The following is a 21,614-nucleotide window of genomic DNA, read 5'->3' as shown; positions in this document are numbered from 1 at the left end:
AAAAACTGCATTATCATGGGTATCCCAGAAAATACTTGACTTGCTTCAGCAAGCTCAGAATATTTGAGAGTAAGCATGGAACTTCAACTGGTATTCTGCCAAATCCGTAGTTGAAACAATTGTAATTAAGGAGATCTGTCTACTGAAGCAGTAATCAAAATTGCATTTTTGGATTATTTTATAGAGCCTGCTGGCTTAATGTTTGGCTATGGAATCATATAATGTACAGAAACACTTATGTCTAATAGGTTCCGGAACAGCAGAGGCAGATTACACTTAAATCTACTCCAGCGTCAGGTGAAAGAGGAATGTAAGTTGCAGGTTCTTTTTTGTCCAGTTGCTATGTCTATATTTTTTGTTTTGAACTGTAGGAATGAATTAAAATGAATTAAAGGCTTTTGCATTTAAGAATTTTTGAACAGCTTTTGGAAGTTACTTACTGCTTAATGCTAATACTGAGCTATGGACTAACTGAACTGTCTGCCTCCTGAGGCAAATCTAGCCAGTTAAGTCATTTACTGCTAAACTGTCACATTTAGGTACACTGTGAACTTGAAATCTAGTCCATTTGAAAAATTATAAGCCATTTCAAATACTACGCCAGGCTGTGAAGATGTATAATCTTTATGGCTTTATAATCTGACATTTCTGTTCTTGGAACAGTTTTGACCCCGGGTGTTCTTGTAACAATGATACACATCTTTGATTTTTAAAATCCTGGTATCTCTTTAAAATAAAGTTCTGAACTTGAGAAGTGACTGTAAAAATCACTTGCATCATTCTTATTCAGCACATATTCTCCCTCTGTATTAAGCCATATCAGTTGACTTCAGTGACAATTATAAGGCTGTGTCTACACTGCCACTTTCAGTGCTAAAACTTTAGTTGTTAAGGAGTGTGAAAAACACACCCCTGAGCGACAAAAGTTTTAGTGCTAAAAAGAGCCAGTATAGACAGCGCTTTATCACCTGGAGCCATGCAGATTTCTAGTTAATCACATCTATCAAGTCTATGGGGTTGTGCACCGGGCATAATTTGCCCTGCAGAATCTTTTCTAGCGGAGATACGCAAGAATGATAATTGTGAACAAAACTTTGAAGGTAGCTGTTGATTATGGAATCATAAATATGTAGTGCTGGAAAGGACCCCGAGAGGTCGTTAAGTCCAGCCCCCTGCACTAAGGCAGGACCAAGTAAACTTAGACCATCCCTGACAGGTGTTTGTCCAACCTGATTTTGAAAACATCCAGTGATGGGGATTTACAACTTTACTTGGTAACCTCTTGTTAATTTAACTACCCTTGTAGTTTTTCCTAATATCTAACCTAAATCTCCCTTTCTGCAGATTAAGCAATTATATCTTGTCTCACCTTCAGTGGACATGGAGAACTAATCACCATCCTCTTTATAACAGCCGTTAACGTATTTGAAGACTGTTTATCTTGCCCTCCCCCCCGGTTGTCTTTTCTCTAGACTTAAACCTACCCAGTTTTGTTAAACCTTTCCTCATAGGTCAGAATTTCTAAACATTTTATCCTAGGCTAGGACTATAACAGCGTTTAAAAGAGAACTGGATAAATTCATGGTGGTTAAGTCCATTAATGGCCATTTGTCAGAGGATGGAGATGGATGGCAGGAGAGAGATCACTTGATCATTGCCTGTTGGTCCACTCCCTCTGGGGCACCTGGCATTGGCCACTGTCAGTAGGTAGGATAGTGGGCTAGATGGACCTTTGGTCAGACCCGGTACGGCCGTTCTTATGTTCTAACAATAATGATAAGAACATAAGAACGGCCATACTGGTTCAGACCAAAGGTCCATCTAGCCCAGTAACCTGTCTTCCAACAGTGGACAATGCCAGGTGCCCCAGAGGGAATGAACAGAACAGGTAATCCATCCCCTGTTACCTATTCCCAGCTTCTGGCAAACAGAGGCTTGAGACACCATCCCTGCCAATCATGGCTAATAGCCATTGATGGACTTATCATCAATGAACTTATCTAGTTCTTTTTTGAACCCTGTTATAGTCTTGGCCTTCACAACATCCTCTGGCAAAGAGTTCCACAGGTTGACTGTGTTGTGTGAAGAAATACTTCCTTTTGTTCGAATACTTCCTGCTGCCTATTAATTTCATTTGGTGACCCCTAGCTCTTGTGTTATGAGAGGGAGTAAATAACACTTCCTTATTTACTTTCTCCACACCAGTCATGATTTTATAGACCTGTATCATATCCCCCCTTATTCAGACTTTTAAGCTTGAAAAAGAGATGACTCTTATTAATCTCTCCTCATACGGAAGCTGTTCCATGCCCCTAATCAATTTTGTTGCCCTTTTCTGAACCTTTTCCAATTCCAATATATCTTTTTTTGAGATGGGGTGACCACATCTGCATGCAGTATTCAAGATGTGGGCATACCATGGATTTATATAGAGGCAATATGATATTTTTGTCATCTTATTTATCCCTTTCTTAATTATTGCCAACATTCTCTTAGCTTTTTTGACTGCTGCTACATGTTGAGTGGATGTTTTCAGAGAACTATCCACAATGATGCCAAGATCTATATCTCTCTCTCTCTCTCTCTCTCTCGAGTGGTAACAGCTAATTTAGACCCCATGATTTTATATGTATAGTTGGGATTATGTTTTCCAATGTGCATTACTTTGCATTTATCAACATTGAATTTCATCTGCCATTTTGTTACCCCATCACCCAGTTGTTGCTCTCCTCTGGTCTCTTCAATTATAAACATCTTTTCTAAAGTGTGGCGCCCAGAACTGGATACTACTCTATCTCAGGCCTAACCAATGCCGAGTAGAGCGGGACAATTACTTACCATGTCTTACATACGGCACTCCTGTTAATACACCCCAGAATGATATAAGCCTTTTTTTGCAACTGCAGCCATTGTTGATTTTCAATCTGTGATCCACTATAATTTCCAGATACTTTTCAGCAGAACTACCACCTAGCTAGTTATTTCCCATTTTGTGTTCTGTGACAGACCCAGACCAGTGGGGTACAGGAGTCTGGTAGAGGGCAAATATACTGGTCACTGGATGACTAGTTTTCTGTTCCCTGAGTGATCAGAACAGGGGCTAAACTAGAGAAATCAGGAACCTGCTAGAACCAGTTAAAGCAGGCAGGCTAATTAGGACACCTGGAGCCAATTAAGAAGAAGCTGCTAGAATCAATTAAGGCAGGCTAATCAGGGCACCTGGGTTTTAAAAGGAGCTCAATTCAGTTTGTGGTGGGAGTGTGAGGAGCTGGGAGCAAGAGGCGCAAGGAGCTGAGAGTGAGAGGGTGTGCTGCTGGAGGACTGAGGAGCACCAGCGTTATCAGACACCAGGAGGAAGGTCCTGTGGTGAGAATAAGGAAGGTGTTTGGAGGAGGCCATGGGGAAGTAGCCCAGGGAGTTGTAGCTGTCATGCAGCTGTTACAGGAGGCACTATAGACAGCTGCAGTCCACAGGGCCCTAGGCTGGAACCCGGAGTAGAGGGCAGGCCCGGGTTCCCCCCAAACCTCCCAATTGACCTGGACTGTGGGTTCTTCCAGAGGGGAAGGTCTCTGGGCTGTTCCCCAACCCACATGGTGAATCTCTGAGACAAGAAAATCTGCCAATAAGCGCAGGACCCACCAAGATAGAGGAGGAACTTTGTCACAGTTCATTATTTGATTTTTTTTTCCTTCCTAAGTGTGGTACTTTGCACTTGTCTTTATTGAATTTCATCTTGATTTCAGTCCAATTCTCTAATTTTTCAAGGTTGGTTTTGAATTCTAATCCTTCTAATATTCTATCCTTCTAATATTGAATAGTACCAGACTCAGGCCTGCAGGACCCCTAAAGATATGCCCTCCCAGCTTTAGTATAGTCTTTCAACCAGTTATGCTCTCACCCTAAAGCAATTTCATATAGACTACGTTTCCTAAGTTTGCTTATGAGAATGTTGTGGTAACAGTGTCAAAAGCCTTATTTAAATCAAGACACATCACATCTGCTGGTTCCCCCGATTCACTAGTCCAATTAGGGTGACCAGACATTGAACAGTTTGTCCCATGTACCGACCAAAGTATGGTCGGGACACCATTTCTCCTGATATTTTGTTTTGGGCGCGGCGGCCCTTTTTTTGCTTAGGCGGCGGTGACAGGCAGGGGTGACTTTGCAATTGTTACACTCACCCGGCACGTCCAGGTCTTTGGCGGCACTCTGGCGGCAGGTACTTCTTTCTTCGGTGGCAAGATTTATTACCCGCTACCGAAATGCCGCCAAGGACCGTCAGCGACTGAAGGACCCGCCGCTGGAGTGCCGCCGAAGACCCGGACGTGCCAGGTGAGTGTAACAATTGAAAAGGCATTCCCCCTGTGGCGGTCCTGATATTTTGGAGTTATCATCTGGTCACTTTAAGGCCAGTAATCCTGTGAAAGAAGGAAATTAGGTTGGTTTGGCATGATTTGTTCTTGACAGATTCATGCTGTCTGTTCTTTATAACCCTCTTATCCCCTAAGTGCTTACAAATTATTTAATGATTTGTCCCAGTATCTTTCCAGGTACTGAAGTTAGGCTGTCTGGTCTATAATTTCCCGCATCCTCTTTGTTCCCTTTTTTTAAAGATAAGTACTCTCCTTGCCTTTCTCCAGTCCTTTGGGACCTCACCCATCCTCCTTGAGTTCTCAGATAATAATTGCTAACAGTTCCAAGATGGCTTCAGCTAGTTCCTTAAGTACCCTAGGATGTATTTCTTTTGGCCCTGTTGAATTTAATACATCTAACTTATACAAATATTCTTTAACCTGATCTTTCCCTATTTTGACTTGCATTCTTCCCTTCTTGTTGTTAATATTAATTGTATTGAGTATCTGGTTACTACTCTTCTTTTTTAGTGAAGACTGAAGCAGAATAGACATTAAAAACCTTAGGCTTCCAAATGTCATCTCTTACTTGGTCTCTTTCCCCACTAAGTAGAAGCCTACACTTTCGTCTTGCTCTTGCTGTAAATGTATTTGAAGAGCCTTTTATTACCTTTTATGTCCCTTATTAGCTGTAACTTGTTTTGTGCTTTAACTTTTCAGAATTTGTTCGTACTTGCTTGTGCTATTCTTTTGAACTCCTGAGCAATTTGTCCATGTTTTCACTTTTTGTAAGATTCCTTTTTGATTTTTCAGGTCATAAAAGAGCTCCTAATGGAGACACATTGGCGTCTTACTATTCTTCCTATCTTCCTTTGCATCAGGATAGTTTGCCATTCTGCCTTTAATGTTGTGACCTCTAGAAGTTGCCAACTCTCCTGTATCCCTTAGATTTTCTTCCCATGGGACCCTGCCTTCTCTGTATTTGTCAGTCGTCTTTTTGAAGTCCACAGTTCTTATTCTGCTGCTCTCACTCATTCCTTTCCATAGAATCATGAAATCTATCATTTCATGATCACTTTCACCCATGTGGGCATCCCACCAAGTCTCCGTGATGCCAATTAAATAATAATTTAGCTTAGATACTAGTACTATGCCATGATTTGTTTTAAATGTTGTTGTGAAAAACAACAAAATTTTTTAAATCAACATTTGATATTTTGTTAGAAAACTGAATTTGATACTCTTGTAAGTCTGACCCTGACTTTGTTAACACAAATAAAACCAGTGTCCTATTTCCAGTGCTAGCACTTCAGATCCACCAACAGCAAACATTAAGCCAACACCTGTTGTGTCAACTCCAAGTAAAGTGACTGCTACTGCCATACCCGGGAGTAAATCTACTCCAAGAGCAAGTATCCGTCCAATGGTTACTCCTGCTACAGTTACAAATCCAACCACTACTCCAACAGCTACAGTTATGCCTACAACACAGGTGGAAACCCAAGAAGGTAAGTGTACTAAATAAAGGGCAACTATCTAAATTAAAATAACCTTAAAGGGGCTCCTTTACCTTGAAATCTAGTCAATTTCAGGGTTAAATATAACTTCTGGTATTCTACCTGACCTTGAATCCCCTTGCTAATTTTTTTGTGCTTTTACAGTTTTTATACCTTTAAATCGGTTAACAGGCTATACATGAGAAACATTAAATCTTACTATCCACTGCTTTCTCAAGTGAAAAGTAATGTGAACTGTACTAGATAATTATAAGCCAATTAAAATGTGCTACCATTTGCTTTCCAGCTATGCAGTCAGAAGGACCAGTAGAGCATGTTCCGGTCTTTGGAAGCACAAGTGGATCTGTACGCTCCACCAGTCCTAATGTCCAGACATCTCTCTCTCAACCCATCTTAACTGTTCAGCAACAGACTCAAGCTACAGCTTTTGTGCAGCCCACTCAGCAAAGTCATCCTCAGATTGAGCCAGCAACTCAAGAGCCACCCCCCACCATTGTAGAGGTCGTACAGAGCTCACAGATAGAAAGGCCCTCCACTTCCACAGCAGTGTTTGGTACAGGTTGGTTTCATTCTCTAAATAAATATACAGGGCCTAATCTCATGGTGTGCCCAAACCACTACAGATCCTCATTGAATCAGGCCATAATGCATATAATAGCAGCTGATGGCTTCGTGCTCAAATTGTGGGGTAGGCTTTCAAAAAGACTGAGCTCTGGCCTACCTTCTTGCACCTGCCAAAGTGTTACCTTTTAAAAAATGTGACCTAGCACACTTCTAAACGGTATCCTAGCTGAAACAAGAAGTGAATGTTCACATGTCTATTCAAACTAATGCTGGATGTTAAATCTTGTTTGCTCCAGAAGAAAGCAGGATCTCCCCTCATTCGCTTCTCAATTTCCTCAATCTTGCTTTGGTATGAAGATTCAGAATTTAATATAAAGGTTTGTGTCTAAACTTTATAAATGACTACTGTAGGAAAGCAAACTAAATCAACTGAACTGAACATATATTCTGTGATTGTACCTGTACTTTCTTCAAACCCCCCATCTAGGCCTTAGATGGCAATATAAAAAAAATTAGATCTTACTGCTGCATTGAGCATCTGTCATTATAGATGCTTCTGTTATTTGCAAAATTTACCCCCAAAATTACCCATTGTAACTATTTTTAATTGTCTTTGCTGCTATGCACGGAAATGTTAGCGACCACGTTCTGTCAGGAACAAGACTACTGAAAAAAAAACAAAAAAGCTGAAGCAAATCTGGGTTCTGGTGGACTTTGAATAGGGGCCAGTTTCACAGAGGGAGGCCTGCAGCTCAGAAAGCTCTGCTGCCAGCACTAGTGTGTTCATCCCCAGGAGCGAACAGCAATACGCTCCTATCCAGTCCCAAGTGCCATGGTTGAGTATAGAGCAAGAGGCAGTCCCTCAGAGAAAAATCTGAAATCATCTGGCTTTCTGCCAGTTTCCTAAACCCTTTTTGTGTGCCATAATGCTCTTTAAAATAACACCCAGGGCTGTTTCAAGTTTCAGCTACCCCAAGTTCTTCCTTGCCCAAGCGTCCACGAGAGGAGGAAGAGGATAGCACAGTAGAAAACTCGGAACAAATTTCAGAGGAAACAGTGGATATACCTCTTCCAAAGAAACTGAGAAGCGTACAGAGAGTTGGACCTGAGGTTTGTAAGAAGGGAAAATACTTCCAGTGAATAATTTTACCCTGCCCAGAATTTGAGATTGGAATAAGCTTTTGACAAGGATCCTGTTTCAAAAGCTTTTAAAATTCTGTTGCTGGCAAAGTCAGGGACCTTTTGTGAAAATGATAATTGACAAACTCTTTTTCCTGTGGTTCTCAACCAGGGATCCAAGGAGACCGAGAGCAGATTTCAGGGGGTCTGACAAGCAGGGCTGGCATTAGACTTGCTGGGGCCCAAGGCAGAAAGCCGAATCCCCACCACTTGGGGCTGAAGCTGAAGCCTGAGCAACAGCTTCATAGGGGCCCCAGGCAATTGCCCTGCTTGCTACTTCCTAATGCCGCCCCTGGCTTTTATATGCAGAAAACCAGTTTTTGTGGCACAGGTGGGCCATGGAGTTTTTATAGCATGTTGGGGGGCGGGCTCAGAAAGAAAAAGATTGCAAACCCCTGCTCTATACCATTAGAATAGGCTACACCTTGAACTTCCAAATAAAGCAAAAGTTATAGCATTTAATGGCAGGGGCTTTGTGTTAAAGAGTAGAATTTTTATTAGTTTAAGGAGAACACTGTTAATTTGAAATCCATGCAGTTGAGCTTAGCAGTATTTTGAATACGCCTTGAAAGGAATGAGGTGGGTGTCAGGAAGGCAGGAGATGCAGAAATTGAAAATGAGAAATAAGGCTGTGGGCAAGAGTTTTAGCAGTGTGGATAGAGAGAAGGCCAGGTCTTTGAGTTATGGAGAAAGAAGCAGCAATAATATTTGGACATGGTCTGGATATTCAGATGTAGAGAGAAAATGGAATCTCATATGACACTATGAGGAGATGTCAGAAAAGCAGAAATATGAGATTGGATGGAGAGAGGCTAGTCAACAGTCACAAGATAGGTATTGTTCATTGATGTAGAAACGGTAGTTGTCTGTCTGACTGGCGCTCTCACTATGAAAAATACATGCTTTTTCAGGAGGAAGTCACGGCAGAAGAAAGCACTGACGGTGAGGTAGAAACTCAAATTTACAATCAAGATTCTCAAGACTCCATTGGAGAAGTAAGCAAAAAAAAAAAATCTTAATTTTAATTGTAGCATGAACAGCCCTTCCCTGCAAATACCACTTTTGTATTTTAACACTTGTGGAAGTTAGCATTGTATATCAATCTAGTCGCTACTAGAAAAGCGTCCGTTGATGGTAACATCTTTGTGAAATGTCAATCATAATTTAGAGATTTGTAATGGAAATCAGTTTGTATAGATTATAACAATTTTTAGGGCTAGAAGTTTCGTTCAGTGTATATTTAATTTTGATTGCGATTTTCACATACCTCCATAGATAGTAGTTGGCATGTGTATATATAACTTCACATTTTCAAAGAACTCACTCACTCATGCCCTTCACCCCAATCAGGGTATGGGCCGCCAACCACAGATCTCCAGAGTCCTCTATCCTAGGCCATTTGCTGTAGGTGGTTCCAGGTATAGCCCGTTTTTATGCTATCAGCCTGAAGGTCGCGTCACCAGGTGTTTCTTGGACGGCCTCTTTTCCGCTTGCCTTGGGGGTTCCACCGCAATGCCTGCCTAGTGATGTTGGTTGGCTGCTTGCGTACGTAGTGTGTGTCCTATCCAGCCCCACCTTCTCCTTCTAATTTCTTCCTCTGCTGGAAGTTGACGGGTCCTCTCCAAGAGGTAGATGTTGCTGATGGTGTCTGGCCAGCAGATCTGGAGAATTCTTCTAAGGCAACTATTTATGAAGGTCTGGATCTTCCTGGTGGTTTTTCAGTTGTCCTCCAGGTTTCAGCTCCATACAATAAGACTGATTTCACGTTGGAATTGAACAGTCTAATCTTTGTTGCCAAAGACAGCTCTCTGGAGCTCCATGTTCTTGAGCTGTAAGAAAGCTGCTCTTGCCTTACTGATCCTTGCTTTTGATGTCTGTGTCCGTGCCACCCTGTTGGTCGATGATGCTGCCTAGGTAGGTGAAGGACTGCACTTATTCCAGAGGGCTTCCATTCAGTGTGACGGAGTCATTACTGATGGAGTTAATCTTGAGGATCTTGGTCTTGTCCTTGTGGATGTTGAGGCCAACCTGTGATGATGTGGCTGCCACTACGTTAGTCTTCTCTTGCATCTGCTGTTTGCTATGCGAAAGGAGTGCAAGGTCGTCGGCAAAGTCCAGGTCATCAAGCTGGGTCCACAACGTCCACTGGATTCCGTTCCTGAGCTCATAAGTGGATGTCTTCATAATCCAATCAATGACAAGGAGAAAGAGAAATGATGACAACAAATATCCTTGTCTGACTCCGGTTTGCACCTGGAAGCTGTTTGTAAGCTGCCCTCCATGGATCACTCTACAGCGTATGCCGTCATATAAGTTCTTAATCAAGTTAACCACCTTTACTGTGATGCCATAGTGCCGAAGGAGCTTCCAGAGAGTCTCTCAATCCACGCTATCAAATGCTTTCTCATAGTCAACAAAGTTGATGTACAACGAGGAGTTCCATTCCATAGACTGCTTGACTATGATGCAGAGCGTTGCTATCTAGTCCGTGCATGATCTATTTTGCCGGAAACCTGCCTGCTCATCTCGTAGCTGTGGATCGACGGCATCCTTCATTCTCTCTAAGAGAACTTTGTTGAAGATCTTCCCTGGCACCGACAGAAGTGTGATTCCTCTGTAGTTGGCACAATTTCTGAGGTCTCCTTTCTTGGGGATTTTAATAAGGTATCCCTCTTTCCAGTCTGCCGGAATCACTTCTTCCCATATCTTCTCAAAAAGGGGGTACAGCATTTCCACTGAAGCATCCAGATCTACTTTCAGGGCCTCTGCTGGAATATCATCAGGTCCAGCCTTCCTGTTCTTCATTATAGTGATGGATTTTCTGATCTCATCTCTGGTAGGTCTATCACAATTGATTGGAAGGTCTTCATTGGCTGGGTCAATGTCTGGTGGATTTAGTGGTGCTGGTCTATTTAGGAGTTCCTCAAAGTGCTCCGCCCATCTATTCATCTATTGTTCTATTTCTGTTATAGACTTTCCCCGCTTGTCTTTGACAGGACGTTCTGGCTTGCTGAACTTTCCACACTGTCGCTTGGTGATGTCATACAGCTGTTTCATATTCTCATTGTATGCTGCCTGTTCCGCTTCTGCTGCCAGTCCATCCACATAATCTCTCTTATCCTTCCTAATATTCCTCTTCACTACTTTATGGGCTTCAGCATACTCTTCTTGCGCTTTAGCCTTTGCTGCTCTAGTCCTGCTGTTATTAACTACTGCCTTCTTTTTCTTTCTATCGTCTATCTTAGTCAAGGTCTCTGCTGTGATCCACTCTTTCTGCTGGTATTTCTTGATTCCAAGCACTTCCTGGCATGCTGACCTTAGGCCTAGTCTTCACTTACCGGCTGGTCCAGCGGCACGCCATCGATGTTCTGGGATCGATTTATCGCGTCTGGTCTAGACGCGATAAATCGATCCCGGAAGTGCTCACAGTCGGCGCCGGTACTCCAGCTCGCCGAGAGGAGTACGCGGCATCGACGAGGGGAGACTTCCTGCCGCGTCTGGACCGCGGTAAGTTCGGACTAAGGTACTTCGAATTCAGCTACGTTATTAACATAGCTGAATTTGCGTACCTTAGTCCGATTTGGGGACTTAGTGGGGACCAGGTCTAAGTGTCTCTCTCACTTTCTGCCATCTTCCTCAGACCGATCCTGTAGTACTGAAAACTTATTCTTCGGCGTCAGTCCAAAATCTTCCTTGATCTTATGATCCTTCAAAAGGCTGACGTTGTACTTCGCTCTTCTATCTGACGCGTCTATCCAGTTCTTCTTCAGCTTCAGCTTCAATCTGGCCACCACTGTGATGGTCAGACACTACGTCTGCTCCTCTTCTAACTCTAACGTCCTGCAAAGATCTTCTGAACTTCTTACTAATACAGACATGATCGATCTGGTTTTCTGTCGTGCCTGCTGGCAATACCCAGGTACTCTTGCATCCATCTTGTCTCGCTAATGCCTAGTAGGGTCAGATTGTTGTTCCTCATCTCTGCTGCGACCTGCGCCGTCTTTCTTGACTCGTACATGGTCCTCACGTTCCATGTACCGATGGTAATCCTCCTAGTTGCAAGAAGGGTAATCGGCTTAGTGGCTTCCTCACGAATTTCACCACCCAGCGTCATGCGTCTTCGAGTTGAAGGCCCTTCTTTTTCCAGGCTAAAAGTCTCTGTTGTTGGCGTTTCTGTAGCAAATTAATTTTTTACGGGGTGGAGTTGCTAGCCCCATGCCCAACCCTCCTCCTTTATCCTGACTTGGGACAGGCAGATGGCCCCAAAGGAGACTCTGGTGGAGTTTTCAAAGAACTATATAAACATTAAGTACTGCCACTGAATTATGTAATAATTTTACTTTTGGGGGAAACTGGGAGATAAGGATTAAAGGAGTCACATCAGAGCCAGGATTGGAGTTTGTGAGTTCTAAATTCTTAAATTTCTTGCTTTGTTCCTGCAGACTACACTGCTTTTTTTCATTTTTTTGGCTTTATGTTGCAGAAAGATTCTGTGACAAATAATTGAGCATGTTTCAATCAGCAAGGAACTGGGGGGGAGGGGGGGGGTCACAAAAGAGTATAGGCAGTGAAGACAATGTCATTAGTTCTGTTCAGTACCTTAGACTTTCCTTTGTATTTATTTAAAGACAGATTCCTTGTCATCTCACCACCAGTTTGACATACTACTCTTTTGCATGTTGATGGGCTCCTCTAACAGAGCTGTTGTAATTGATTTGGCCAGTTCTCCTTTCTCCCAGCTGTATGTGTATTAGGGCAAACCAGAGTACATTACACATATGCTACCAGCGAGGCTCTCTTTACATATTCTCTGGGCACTTCTCCTTATTCAGGCACTATGCCCAGATTGTCCCAGAATGCATCAATACAAATATAATTGCCATCTTTGGTAGGTGTGAATTCATGTAGTAGCATAGTTTGTGGACCCAGCAAAAAGCTACTGAGTGGACACAACAAAAATGTGGTTGTTGCCACCAGTTAAGATGAGTGTCACAAACAGATTACAACAACACAGCTGTAGTGTAGAGTGGACCCAAATCTGATCTAGGTTCTGAACCACAAGTGGTGACACAGCTGCTTTTAGCTGCACTCATGGAGGGCTTTAAAAGTTAAATGGAATTGGAAATTGACTTAATCTCTCCTGTGGCAAACATTTTTAAAAACACATATATGAACTATCACTTTTATTTTAGTAACTTTCCTTTATCTTTGAAAGGGGGTCACCCAGGGAGAGTACGCTCCCATGGAAGACAGTGAAGAAACATCTCAGTCCCTCCCAATAGATCTTGGACCTCTTCAGTCCGATCAACAGAATACCTCATCGTCCCAGGATGGCCAGTCCAAGAGAGATGATGTCATTGTGATTGACAGCGATGACGAAGAGGATGATGATGAGGAAAATGAAGGCGAGCAAGAAGTATGTCTGGCTTATTTGTAGTTTGTGATCCTCAATATCTTTGTGCAAATAAACAGCTCATCCTGCAGGTGGCTGCCAAAAAGCAGTTAAATTGTTTTGTTTTGTTTTTTTCTTTGTAAAGACGAACTCACAATTTACAAACTTCTGCTGTTTAACAATAAACATAGAAAAGCATATGCAGTCTTAGAAGTTCTGTGCATCCATTTACCTGGCCTGAGCAGGATTAAAACGATACATTTTCTCATTGATGCAGGAAAAACTAAGCACACAATTCCTGTTAATAGGAATTCTGCACTTATTCATACAGCTGGACATTTAAATTTATTTACTCAACTCAGCTTGATTTTTTGAACTGTTGTGAAGTTGACTGAAGCACTCATTTATATAATGAAATGTCTCTGCTAGCCAGGTTGTGGAGAGGTTTTCAGCACAGAAATAAGTTTGAAGTAGCTTTTAAAAAAAAATTCCTATCCTTAAGTGAAATCCTCAGTATTTCTGGCTTCACAAAAAAAAAAAAAAAAAAATCAACCAATCCCCAGAATATATCACACTGACATTACCAAATACCTTGAGTTTTTCTGTTATTAACGTAACTTATTTATACAGGTTAAACCCGTCTAGTCCGGCACCCTCGGGACCTGACCGGTGCCGAACCAGAGAATTTGCTGAACCACAGGAGGTCAATGCAGAGTGCCAGTGGGTCTCCATAGGCGTGGGAAGTAGAGGGGGGGGGGGGGGAATGGATGCTGCAGCACCCCAGGCTTTGCACCTAACATGGCCCCCTGCCCGGGTGCCCCACTGCCACCTGCCGTCCCGGCCACTGGCCCCCCCGCCTGGGAGTTCCGATGCCGGCCCTAGGTCCCAGCCATTGCCCCCCCTGCCTGGGGTCCCAGCCACCGGCCCCAGTTCCTCCTCTTCCCTCCTGGAGTTTGAACGCTGCAAATCAGCTGTTTGTGGTACTCCGGAAGCGCTGGGAGGGAGGAGGTGGAGTTGGTAAGCGCGGGGCCACCGGCGCACGAGAGGCATGGGGAGAGGGGGGAGCTTTGCACCGGTGGATGTGCCACACCACTAATTTTTCCCCATGGGTGCTCCAGCCCCGGAGCACCCACTAAGTCGGCGCCTATGCCAAACCATGGACGTTGCCAGACCAGGGAGTGCCGGATTAGCGAGGTTCAACCTGATCCCCTGAGACTCCAGTTAGGATCCCAGCCTCATTATGCCAGATCCTGTACAAACATATACAATGACACAATCTGTAACCCAAGAGAACTAGCTTAAAGCAGGCATATTTTAATTAGTCACTATATAAACTTTTTCATGCATCTCTGTCACTGCACATTACTCCAGATGACAATCAAATTTTTCACTTGACCTACTACATTTGAAGTTTGTATATGCCTAAAAATGAATTCTGAACATCTCTAGAAAGAGACCTTCAGAGAAAATCTATCTGTTCATTGCACACTACAAAATGATTTAGCCATTCTCTAAAATGGCGATAATGATACTAACCTCCTTTGTAAAGGGCTTTGAGATCTATAGATGAAAAGTACTATATAAGAGCTAGATATTATCCTTTTGGGCTTTTCCTAAAGCTGTGTTATGCTACATTTGTAGGATTATGAAGATGAGGAAGAGGAGGATGAAGATGATGATGAAGATACAGGAATGGGGGATGAAGGTGATGATAGTAATGAAGGAACTGGGAGTGCTGATGGCAATGATGGATATGAAGCAGATGATGCTGAGGTAAGAGTAGCAACCTTTTGTAGACATATGAGATCTCTTGAGGTAATTGTGATGTTACAGCTTGTTCCTATTGTAATCCACATGTTGAGAAAGGAAAACCTTAATTTGAACTGATCCAAGTAAATTGGATTTTGTGGTTAGGTGATAAATATAGTTCATGTTGCAACTGGTTTTCTTCTTCAGTAAAAAACTTTTCAATGTGTGGAAAGGTTGGATAATACAAAGTACAGGACACAGCATAAGCTTTATAATACTAGAATATGGTAGCTGTGAAGCTAGCCAAGTGTAACTCTTAACAACAAATGTTTATTAGTTGAAACATTGAATAAATGATATTTTGATAGGTTTTAAAACTTGTGTAAATGTATACATGGTTGTTCTTTACAACTATGTACGGTATATAAAATCTCTTAAGTTTTCATCTTTCCTATATGAGCTTTTTCTATTCTCTTTCAATTATTGGCCTGGGTGGAGTTTTGCACTGAATCACTGTTTTATGTATTTTTAGGGTGCTGATGGTACAGATCCTTGTACAGAAACTGAAGAGAGCATGGGAGGTGGAGAAAGCAACCAGAGAGCAGCAGACTCTCAAAACAGTGGTACAATTAATCTGTGCTATCTCTAAAGTCTCTGGTTATGAGGGGGGACGTGTGCAAGCATTTTGAGCTCTTTCTGTTAAAACATGTATTTTTGAATTTGAGGTGGAAAAGATAGATTTACTGGAGCACACTTTGGGGTGTGCTCCAGTAAAATTCTATAAGCTAACTAGCACTGGGTGTATTCAATATTTGTATGGAAAACATTACTTGCAGAAAGAGCTGTTGATGATTCAGTAGATGATCCTCTTCCCTCTGAGTCATTGGTGAACAGTTGCCTATCATGGTGCTAATTGTTTCTTTAACATATAGACATGCTGTCTTTCAAATGACTTTTTAAATCCAGGCACTGTTCAATTGTCACTGTTGGTCAATTACTGCTTTTTGCACGCATAGAAATGTCTGCTTTAGCATGTTAATCTATTTTCAGTTTTGATGTATGTTCTGTAAGTTTTTATTGCAGCTTCATCTCAAACTACTCGTGCTTCAGGATTGATTCCATTTGGGTGATGGGTGAAGTGACCCCATATTCTTTAGAAAGTATTACAGTGTACATCAATTTTTTTAAGTTGTCGTACTTCTATCATTGCAACTAAGGACAGTAAATTAAAAAAAGTACTGCCTGAATTACTCTGGTCATAGATTTGTGGAGTACAGTGTTTTTATTGTGTGATATTTCCTTGCATTTTAGGCGAAGGAAGTACAAGTGCTGCAGAGTCCACTTTCTCCCATGAAAGTTCAAGAGAACAGCAGCCAACATCTGCCTCAGAGAGGCAGGCTCCTCGGCCACCTCAGTCACCACGCAGACCACCACATCCTCTACCTCCACGACTGACTATTCATGCTCCACCCCAGGAACTGGGACCACCAGTACAGGTAGGAAATCACTCAACGCTTTAGAAAATTAAGGAAACTACTTAATTATGTAGCTTTTTGTAAATAAGGTGTTAGTCCTGTGTATTTGGTCCAACTGTATTACTTTTATATGATGTCTTACAAAAAGGAAACATACAGATATTAATTGAAACAGCTGAGCAAATTAACTTAAATTTCTCATCTCTTGAAATGTGGCAGTGATTTTACTTACTAGCTGTACAAGTGAAATGACCATTACAAGCAGTAAGGCAATAGTGATGGGTGTGTATCCAGCACTGTTCTAGTCAATACTTGTCAGTATTTCCACTCTAAAAGCAGTTTTTGAGCAGGCTGTAACTCAACAAGATCTGATTCAGATTTTTGTTAAATATTTTTTGCCCAGATGCAGGTGTGGCATAAGGAAACTCCCACTGTCTTCTCAGCTAACCTTTTTGTGCCCAATGCCTTGCCTTTGAGCTGTACGTGACATCTTAAGATTCTACAGAATTTTAAGCTTTCACTTTAAAAAAAAAAAAAAAAAAGTCTTATCCTTATGGTTGCAAAAAGATGTGATTGTGATCTTATTCTTTACAGTCCCCTTGTTCTAAGAGGTGTGCACTGTTCCAGTTTATTTCTATGGGGTGTTTATCTCTGAACCCTAGTGATAGATTACATGTCAACATTAACTATTCCACTTTACCAGAAACTTCAGCTAGCATGCTTATATTTCATGGTTGGACCTAGCAGTGGGTAAGGAAGGTTGGAAAGCGGCTGTTTTTAAAAGCATAGTGCTACACAGATGAGTCCTGCAGTGTCAGGGGATCTCTCCTTGACTCTCAGTGTATGAGCCCGCCCCATGTATGAGGTGTGGAAAATGTTGCAGCTAGTGAGGACAGAGACAATGATTTTCCCTGTACTTTCGTCCTCTCTTGAAAATCAGGGTTCTTTTCCTCAGTGTAGCCGGATGGGGAGCTGAATTGGAAGCACAAATTGCAGAGTGGGAAGAGGAGCAAGGCCTGTGCTCAGCTAGGTACATGTAACAACACCTGCCAAATTTCAAATCATCTCTGCCCCAAGAAAGAACAGATAGAAAAGAAGAATAGAGAAAAAATAAAGATCAAAAAAACAAAAAGTGCAGAGAGAAAAAAGGTAGCACACAAGGAAGGATGGGATAAAAGAGGTGGGATAGATAGGAGAATGGGGAAAGAATGGAGAAAGAAGACAAAGACCAGAAACCACATTGATCACGGTTGGAAGTTGAAGCTAGACAAAAATTCAGGCTGGAAATAAGGCATACATTTTTAATAAGAGCAATTCATCATTGGAACCATTTACCAAAAGTTGTGATGGAGTCTCCATCACTGGCAATTTTTAAAACAAGATTTAATTTTTGTAAGAGAGATGCTTTAGGAATTATTTTGGGGAAATTCTGTAGCCTGAATCTGTATGGGACCTTGCATACTTTATTACACCGAGAAATGTTGAATGCAGCTGTCAGTAGGCTTCTACTCCGTCTGCCTTGACTAGGTCTCATTGAGAGTTGGTCTGCACTGCTGCTTAATTGGTTTGAGAATTTAAGTGGTGAGCTATGCTGAGCATGCTTCCTCCACAGTACAGTGAGCACCAAGAGAGAGTGGAAGAATGAATGCCAGAAGTTTTGACAGTTCCGTGCTCAGAACTTGAAATTTTTTAAGTTTTTTAGGAAAAAAATTAAACTGACCTTAATAGTCCTAACTTAAACACAATTATAATTGTTCATAAATTTTTCATTTGGTTTATTGTGCTCTTTCAAGCGATTATAATATTTTGTTTATTTTCTAAAGCCTTTCTGTGTGTGGTGAAGTGCACAAAAAACCCGCTCTGAGCACTTCACACTAAATGCTAAACCACTGAACCATTTGTTTAGATTATACTAAAATTGTGTCTTGTGAAAATGATTTAAATGCCATTGATACACTCACTATTTCCTCTTTACTCAGAGTTCCTATATTAGTTTCCCCCCTTTTGGGTGTAATATTGTCTCATTTTGTAAAATAGTTGATTCCACCTAATTCGGGATTGCTTTAACTATAGGAATTAAGTGCATGATTAAATATATCTGGAATATGGCTTTCACCAATAAACAAAAATATGCTAGCTGGTTTTGTTACTCAAGTCATGCTTTTGGTAGAAAGCCAAAATAATTTATCTTTTATCACTAAACTTTATTCCTGACGATATTTGCATGTTGCTAGAATCCCCAGGAAACATTTATAGCACTTTTATTCCTCCTTTTACTATAAAGAGAATCCAGATGACTCGGAGGCAGTCAGTGGGACGTGGGCTTCAACTAACTCCTGGTATAGGGGGCATGGTAAGTAAATGGCAGTCTGCTCCTAAAAAACCTTTATTGAGAGAGCACTCTGAACTTTGTAGTCTTATAAGACTACCAGAGCAGTAAAGAATTCCTTGGGTGTTTGTGTAACATTGCAGATAGGTTTAGTCAAGCTCTGGTTTTCATGTTAAGGGGACTTCCATCCCTTAACTTATTCCAAATGTGAATACCAGGCAAGGTGTGTTAAGTATAAGATGAAGCTAAAAACGTTTAAGAATCTGGGTCAGTTTAGACACAGCCAATATTTATTACTATTCTTTAGGAATCAATCTTTTAAAATACTTTTTTATTTTGACATTGGTTCCCTTCACACTGTTGACTAGACAAATAATAGTTAAAGCTGATGCATCTGTTTTTTTGGGAGGGAACAACCTTTGTAGATGAGTTTTATTTAGAAGCAAGCAGAGTAGGAATAATGAATATATTTTAGCTTCTGATCTTAATATTTTTTTCAGCAGCAACACTTTTTTGATGATGAAGACAGGACAGTTCCAAGCACCCCAACTCTTGTGGTACCACATCGTACAGATGGATTTGCAGAAGCAATTCAGTACGTAGAAGTCATAATAATAAAAGCAAGTGCTCTTGTATATTTTCCTTTTATAATAGTTGAATGGTTCTTTGCTTAAAGGTAAATGAAAATATAATGATTTAATGATTGTGTAGTAAGATACTAAATAGCATTCCATCTACTAGATGGTTAAGAGAAAGTCACAAATATTGAGTTGTTTGAACCGTACATCATAAAACGGGGTTCAGAAAAGTAAGTTTCTGATCTCATTCTAATGTAGTGTAACCTATTTGTTTAAAAAGTCATACAGTTAAATTACTAGGGCAACAGTGGGTTATCATGCTACTTTGAGCCCCTCTTTTGCACATTCACATTAATGCTAGAAGTGACAAAAGCATGTTTTCTCAATATTGACTATAAAGATAAGTTAAAATACACTAGCAAGCTGCTGTGGAGAATAGTTGCTTATCCCAACTTTGGATAGAGGAGAGTAGAGGACATGCTCAGCAGGCCACTTACAAATTAGTTGTGTAAAGCCATATTTAAATGTTCTTCTTCGAGTGCTTGCTCATATCCATTCCATTAGGTGTGTGCGCGCCGCGTGCACGATCGTCGGAAGATTTTCTACCCTAGCAACACCGGCGGGTCGGCTGTGGAGCCCCCTAGAGTGGCGCCTTCATGGCGCTGAATATATACCCCAGCCGACCCAGCGCCCCCTCAGTTCCTTCTTACCGCCCCTGACGGTCGTTGGAACTGTGGAGCGCTGCTTAGCTGTTCTCCACTCTCCCTAGCTTAGTTTGTTGTATCACAGTTATAGTTATAGTTATAGTTCTAATGTTTATAGTTAAATAGTTAAATAGTTTAAAAGTTGTTCTAGTTGTTCTAAGTAGTTCAGGGGATTAAGGGGGTCGTCTCCCCCTTTCTCCCCCGGCCGCGGGGCCGGGCTCATGCCCAACGCTCCCGGCTTCAAGCAGTGCGCCTCCTGCGCTAAGCCTATGCCCACGAGCGACCCGCACGACTCCTGTCTGAAGTGCCTGGGAGAGTCCCATCAAACAGACAAGTGCAAGATCTGTAAGGCCTTCAGACCAAGGACCAAGAAGGAGCGGGACTTTCGGCTCCGGCAACTCCTGATGGAGGCGGCACTTAGTCCGGACGCTCCATCTACAAGTCAGGCCCCGGCACCTAGCACCTCGGTGCGCAGTGCCCCGGCGGCACCGGCTATGACGACCACGCGAGTGGCGTCAGACAAGCCTCCCCGGCACCGGACCTCGTCGGCACCGCAAGCAGTGCCTCGGCGCCGGTCATTATCCCCGGGGCATAAAAAAGCCCATAAGACGGGGACATCCGTGCCGAAGACGCCGGCTCCCCCAGTGCCGGGGGTAGAGCCGCGTCTGCCGGTGGAGCACCGGAAACAGGTGCCTCCAGCACCGTCGACTCCGGCGCCGAGGCCGTTGAGTCCGGTGCAGATAGCGTCTCCACCGAGACCGGCGGTGATACAGTGCCTCCCGTCGACTCCAGAGACCTTCGCGGCGGCGAGAGACTTAATAGCTCTCACGGAGCCGGCACCGCCTCAACCACTGGCACCGACTGCACCGTTGACTCGCCCGGTCCAGTCGAGGGGGAAACCTGCCTTGATGCGCCCTCCATCACAAGGGCTGGAACCTCGGCACCGATCCAGGTCCCGAAGCAGGTCCCCACGCCGCTCGCAGTCCCGGCACCGAATATCGCCTCGGCACCGGTCGTACTCGCGGCCAAGATCTTCTTCGCGGCACCGCTCTACGTCTCGGCACCGCTATGATCGTCGGCACCGATCAACGTCGAGACGTAGTTCTCGGCACCGCTACGGTCGACGCTCGACGTTGAGAGGCCGCTCCCGGCACCGGGCATACTCCAGGTCCTCGTCGAGGTCCAGATCCGACTCCCGGCACCGACGAGGTCATCGGCACCGGTCGCGGTCCCGGCACCGATCGCCGGCACCGCGTAGAGATAGATCATCTCCGGACCGGCACCGTGCGGCACCGCAGCCAATCGGAATCGTCTCGACGCTCTCGGCACCGCCGTGGCCATCGAGATCGGAGTCCCACTCCTCGGAGGACCTCTCGAGATCGGCATACCCCCCTCAGGGGCAAGCCGAGGAACAGGACTTGGGCCATTGGCAGGAGATGGCAGAGGACCATTCTCATGGCCCATCTCACTGGTCGTTTTGGACCCCGTGGGCGTACCATCAGGCGCAAGGGGCTCCAATTGCTTCGACCTCTCGCTCCGGTCACTCCATCAGAGGGGCCCCGGAGTCCACCATTTCGCGGCCTCCGCCAGGGGGCATGGAGGCTTCTGTGTCCGCACCACCTGACGCCCTGGACCCAGGCGCAGGTGATGCTCCAGCCCAGGAACAGAGAGACCAGGACCAGCCCTTGGATCCTGTTCCACCGGAGGCATCTTCCTCTTCTTCTCCGGATGAGGCAGTGGCGGGCACATCGTGCACAGGCCCACCTCCAATAGAT

At 43.3% G+C, this 21,614-nt stretch overlaps 1 protein-coding gene across 2 annotated transcripts in view; it reads left to right on the top strand.

Moving 5' to 3' along the window:
* Positions 1-21,614, top strand: part of TPR (translocated promoter region, nuclear basket protein) — an 87,874-nt gene that overhangs the window by 50,494 nt on the left and 15,766 nt on the right. The window contains exons 35-45 of one of the 2 annotated variants that reach the window (XM_054036847.1): positions 249-310; positions 5,652-5,860; positions 6,156-6,428; positions 7,395-7,543; positions 8,524-8,607; positions 12,828-13,028; positions 14,646-14,777; positions 15,286-15,376; positions 16,065-16,249; positions 18,513-18,581; positions 19,061-19,152. In XM_054036847.1, the coding sequence (XP_053892822.1) occupies positions 249-310; positions 5,652-5,860; positions 6,156-6,428; positions 7,395-7,543; positions 8,524-8,607; positions 12,828-13,028; positions 14,646-14,777; positions 15,286-15,376; positions 16,065-16,249; positions 18,513-18,581; positions 19,061-19,152 (1,547 nt within the window). Of the gene's footprint in view, positions 1-248; positions 311-5,651; positions 5,861-6,155; positions 6,429-7,394; positions 7,544-8,523; positions 8,608-12,827; positions 13,029-14,645; positions 14,778-15,285; positions 15,377-16,064; positions 16,250-18,512; positions 18,582-19,057; positions 19,153-21,614 lie in introns of both variants that reach the window. The other variant, XM_054036846.1, reaches the window with a different exon arrangement.

This window comes from Malaclemys terrapin, chromosome 8 (genome assembly GCF_027887155.1).
Source record: "Malaclemys terrapin pileata isolate rMalTer1 chromosome 8, rMalTer1.hap1, whole genome shotgun sequence".
Taxonomy (NCBI): domain Eukaryota; kingdom Metazoa; phylum Chordata; order Testudines; family Emydidae; genus Malaclemys; species Malaclemys terrapin.
This window is presented reverse-complemented; position numbering and strand designations above follow the sequence as displayed.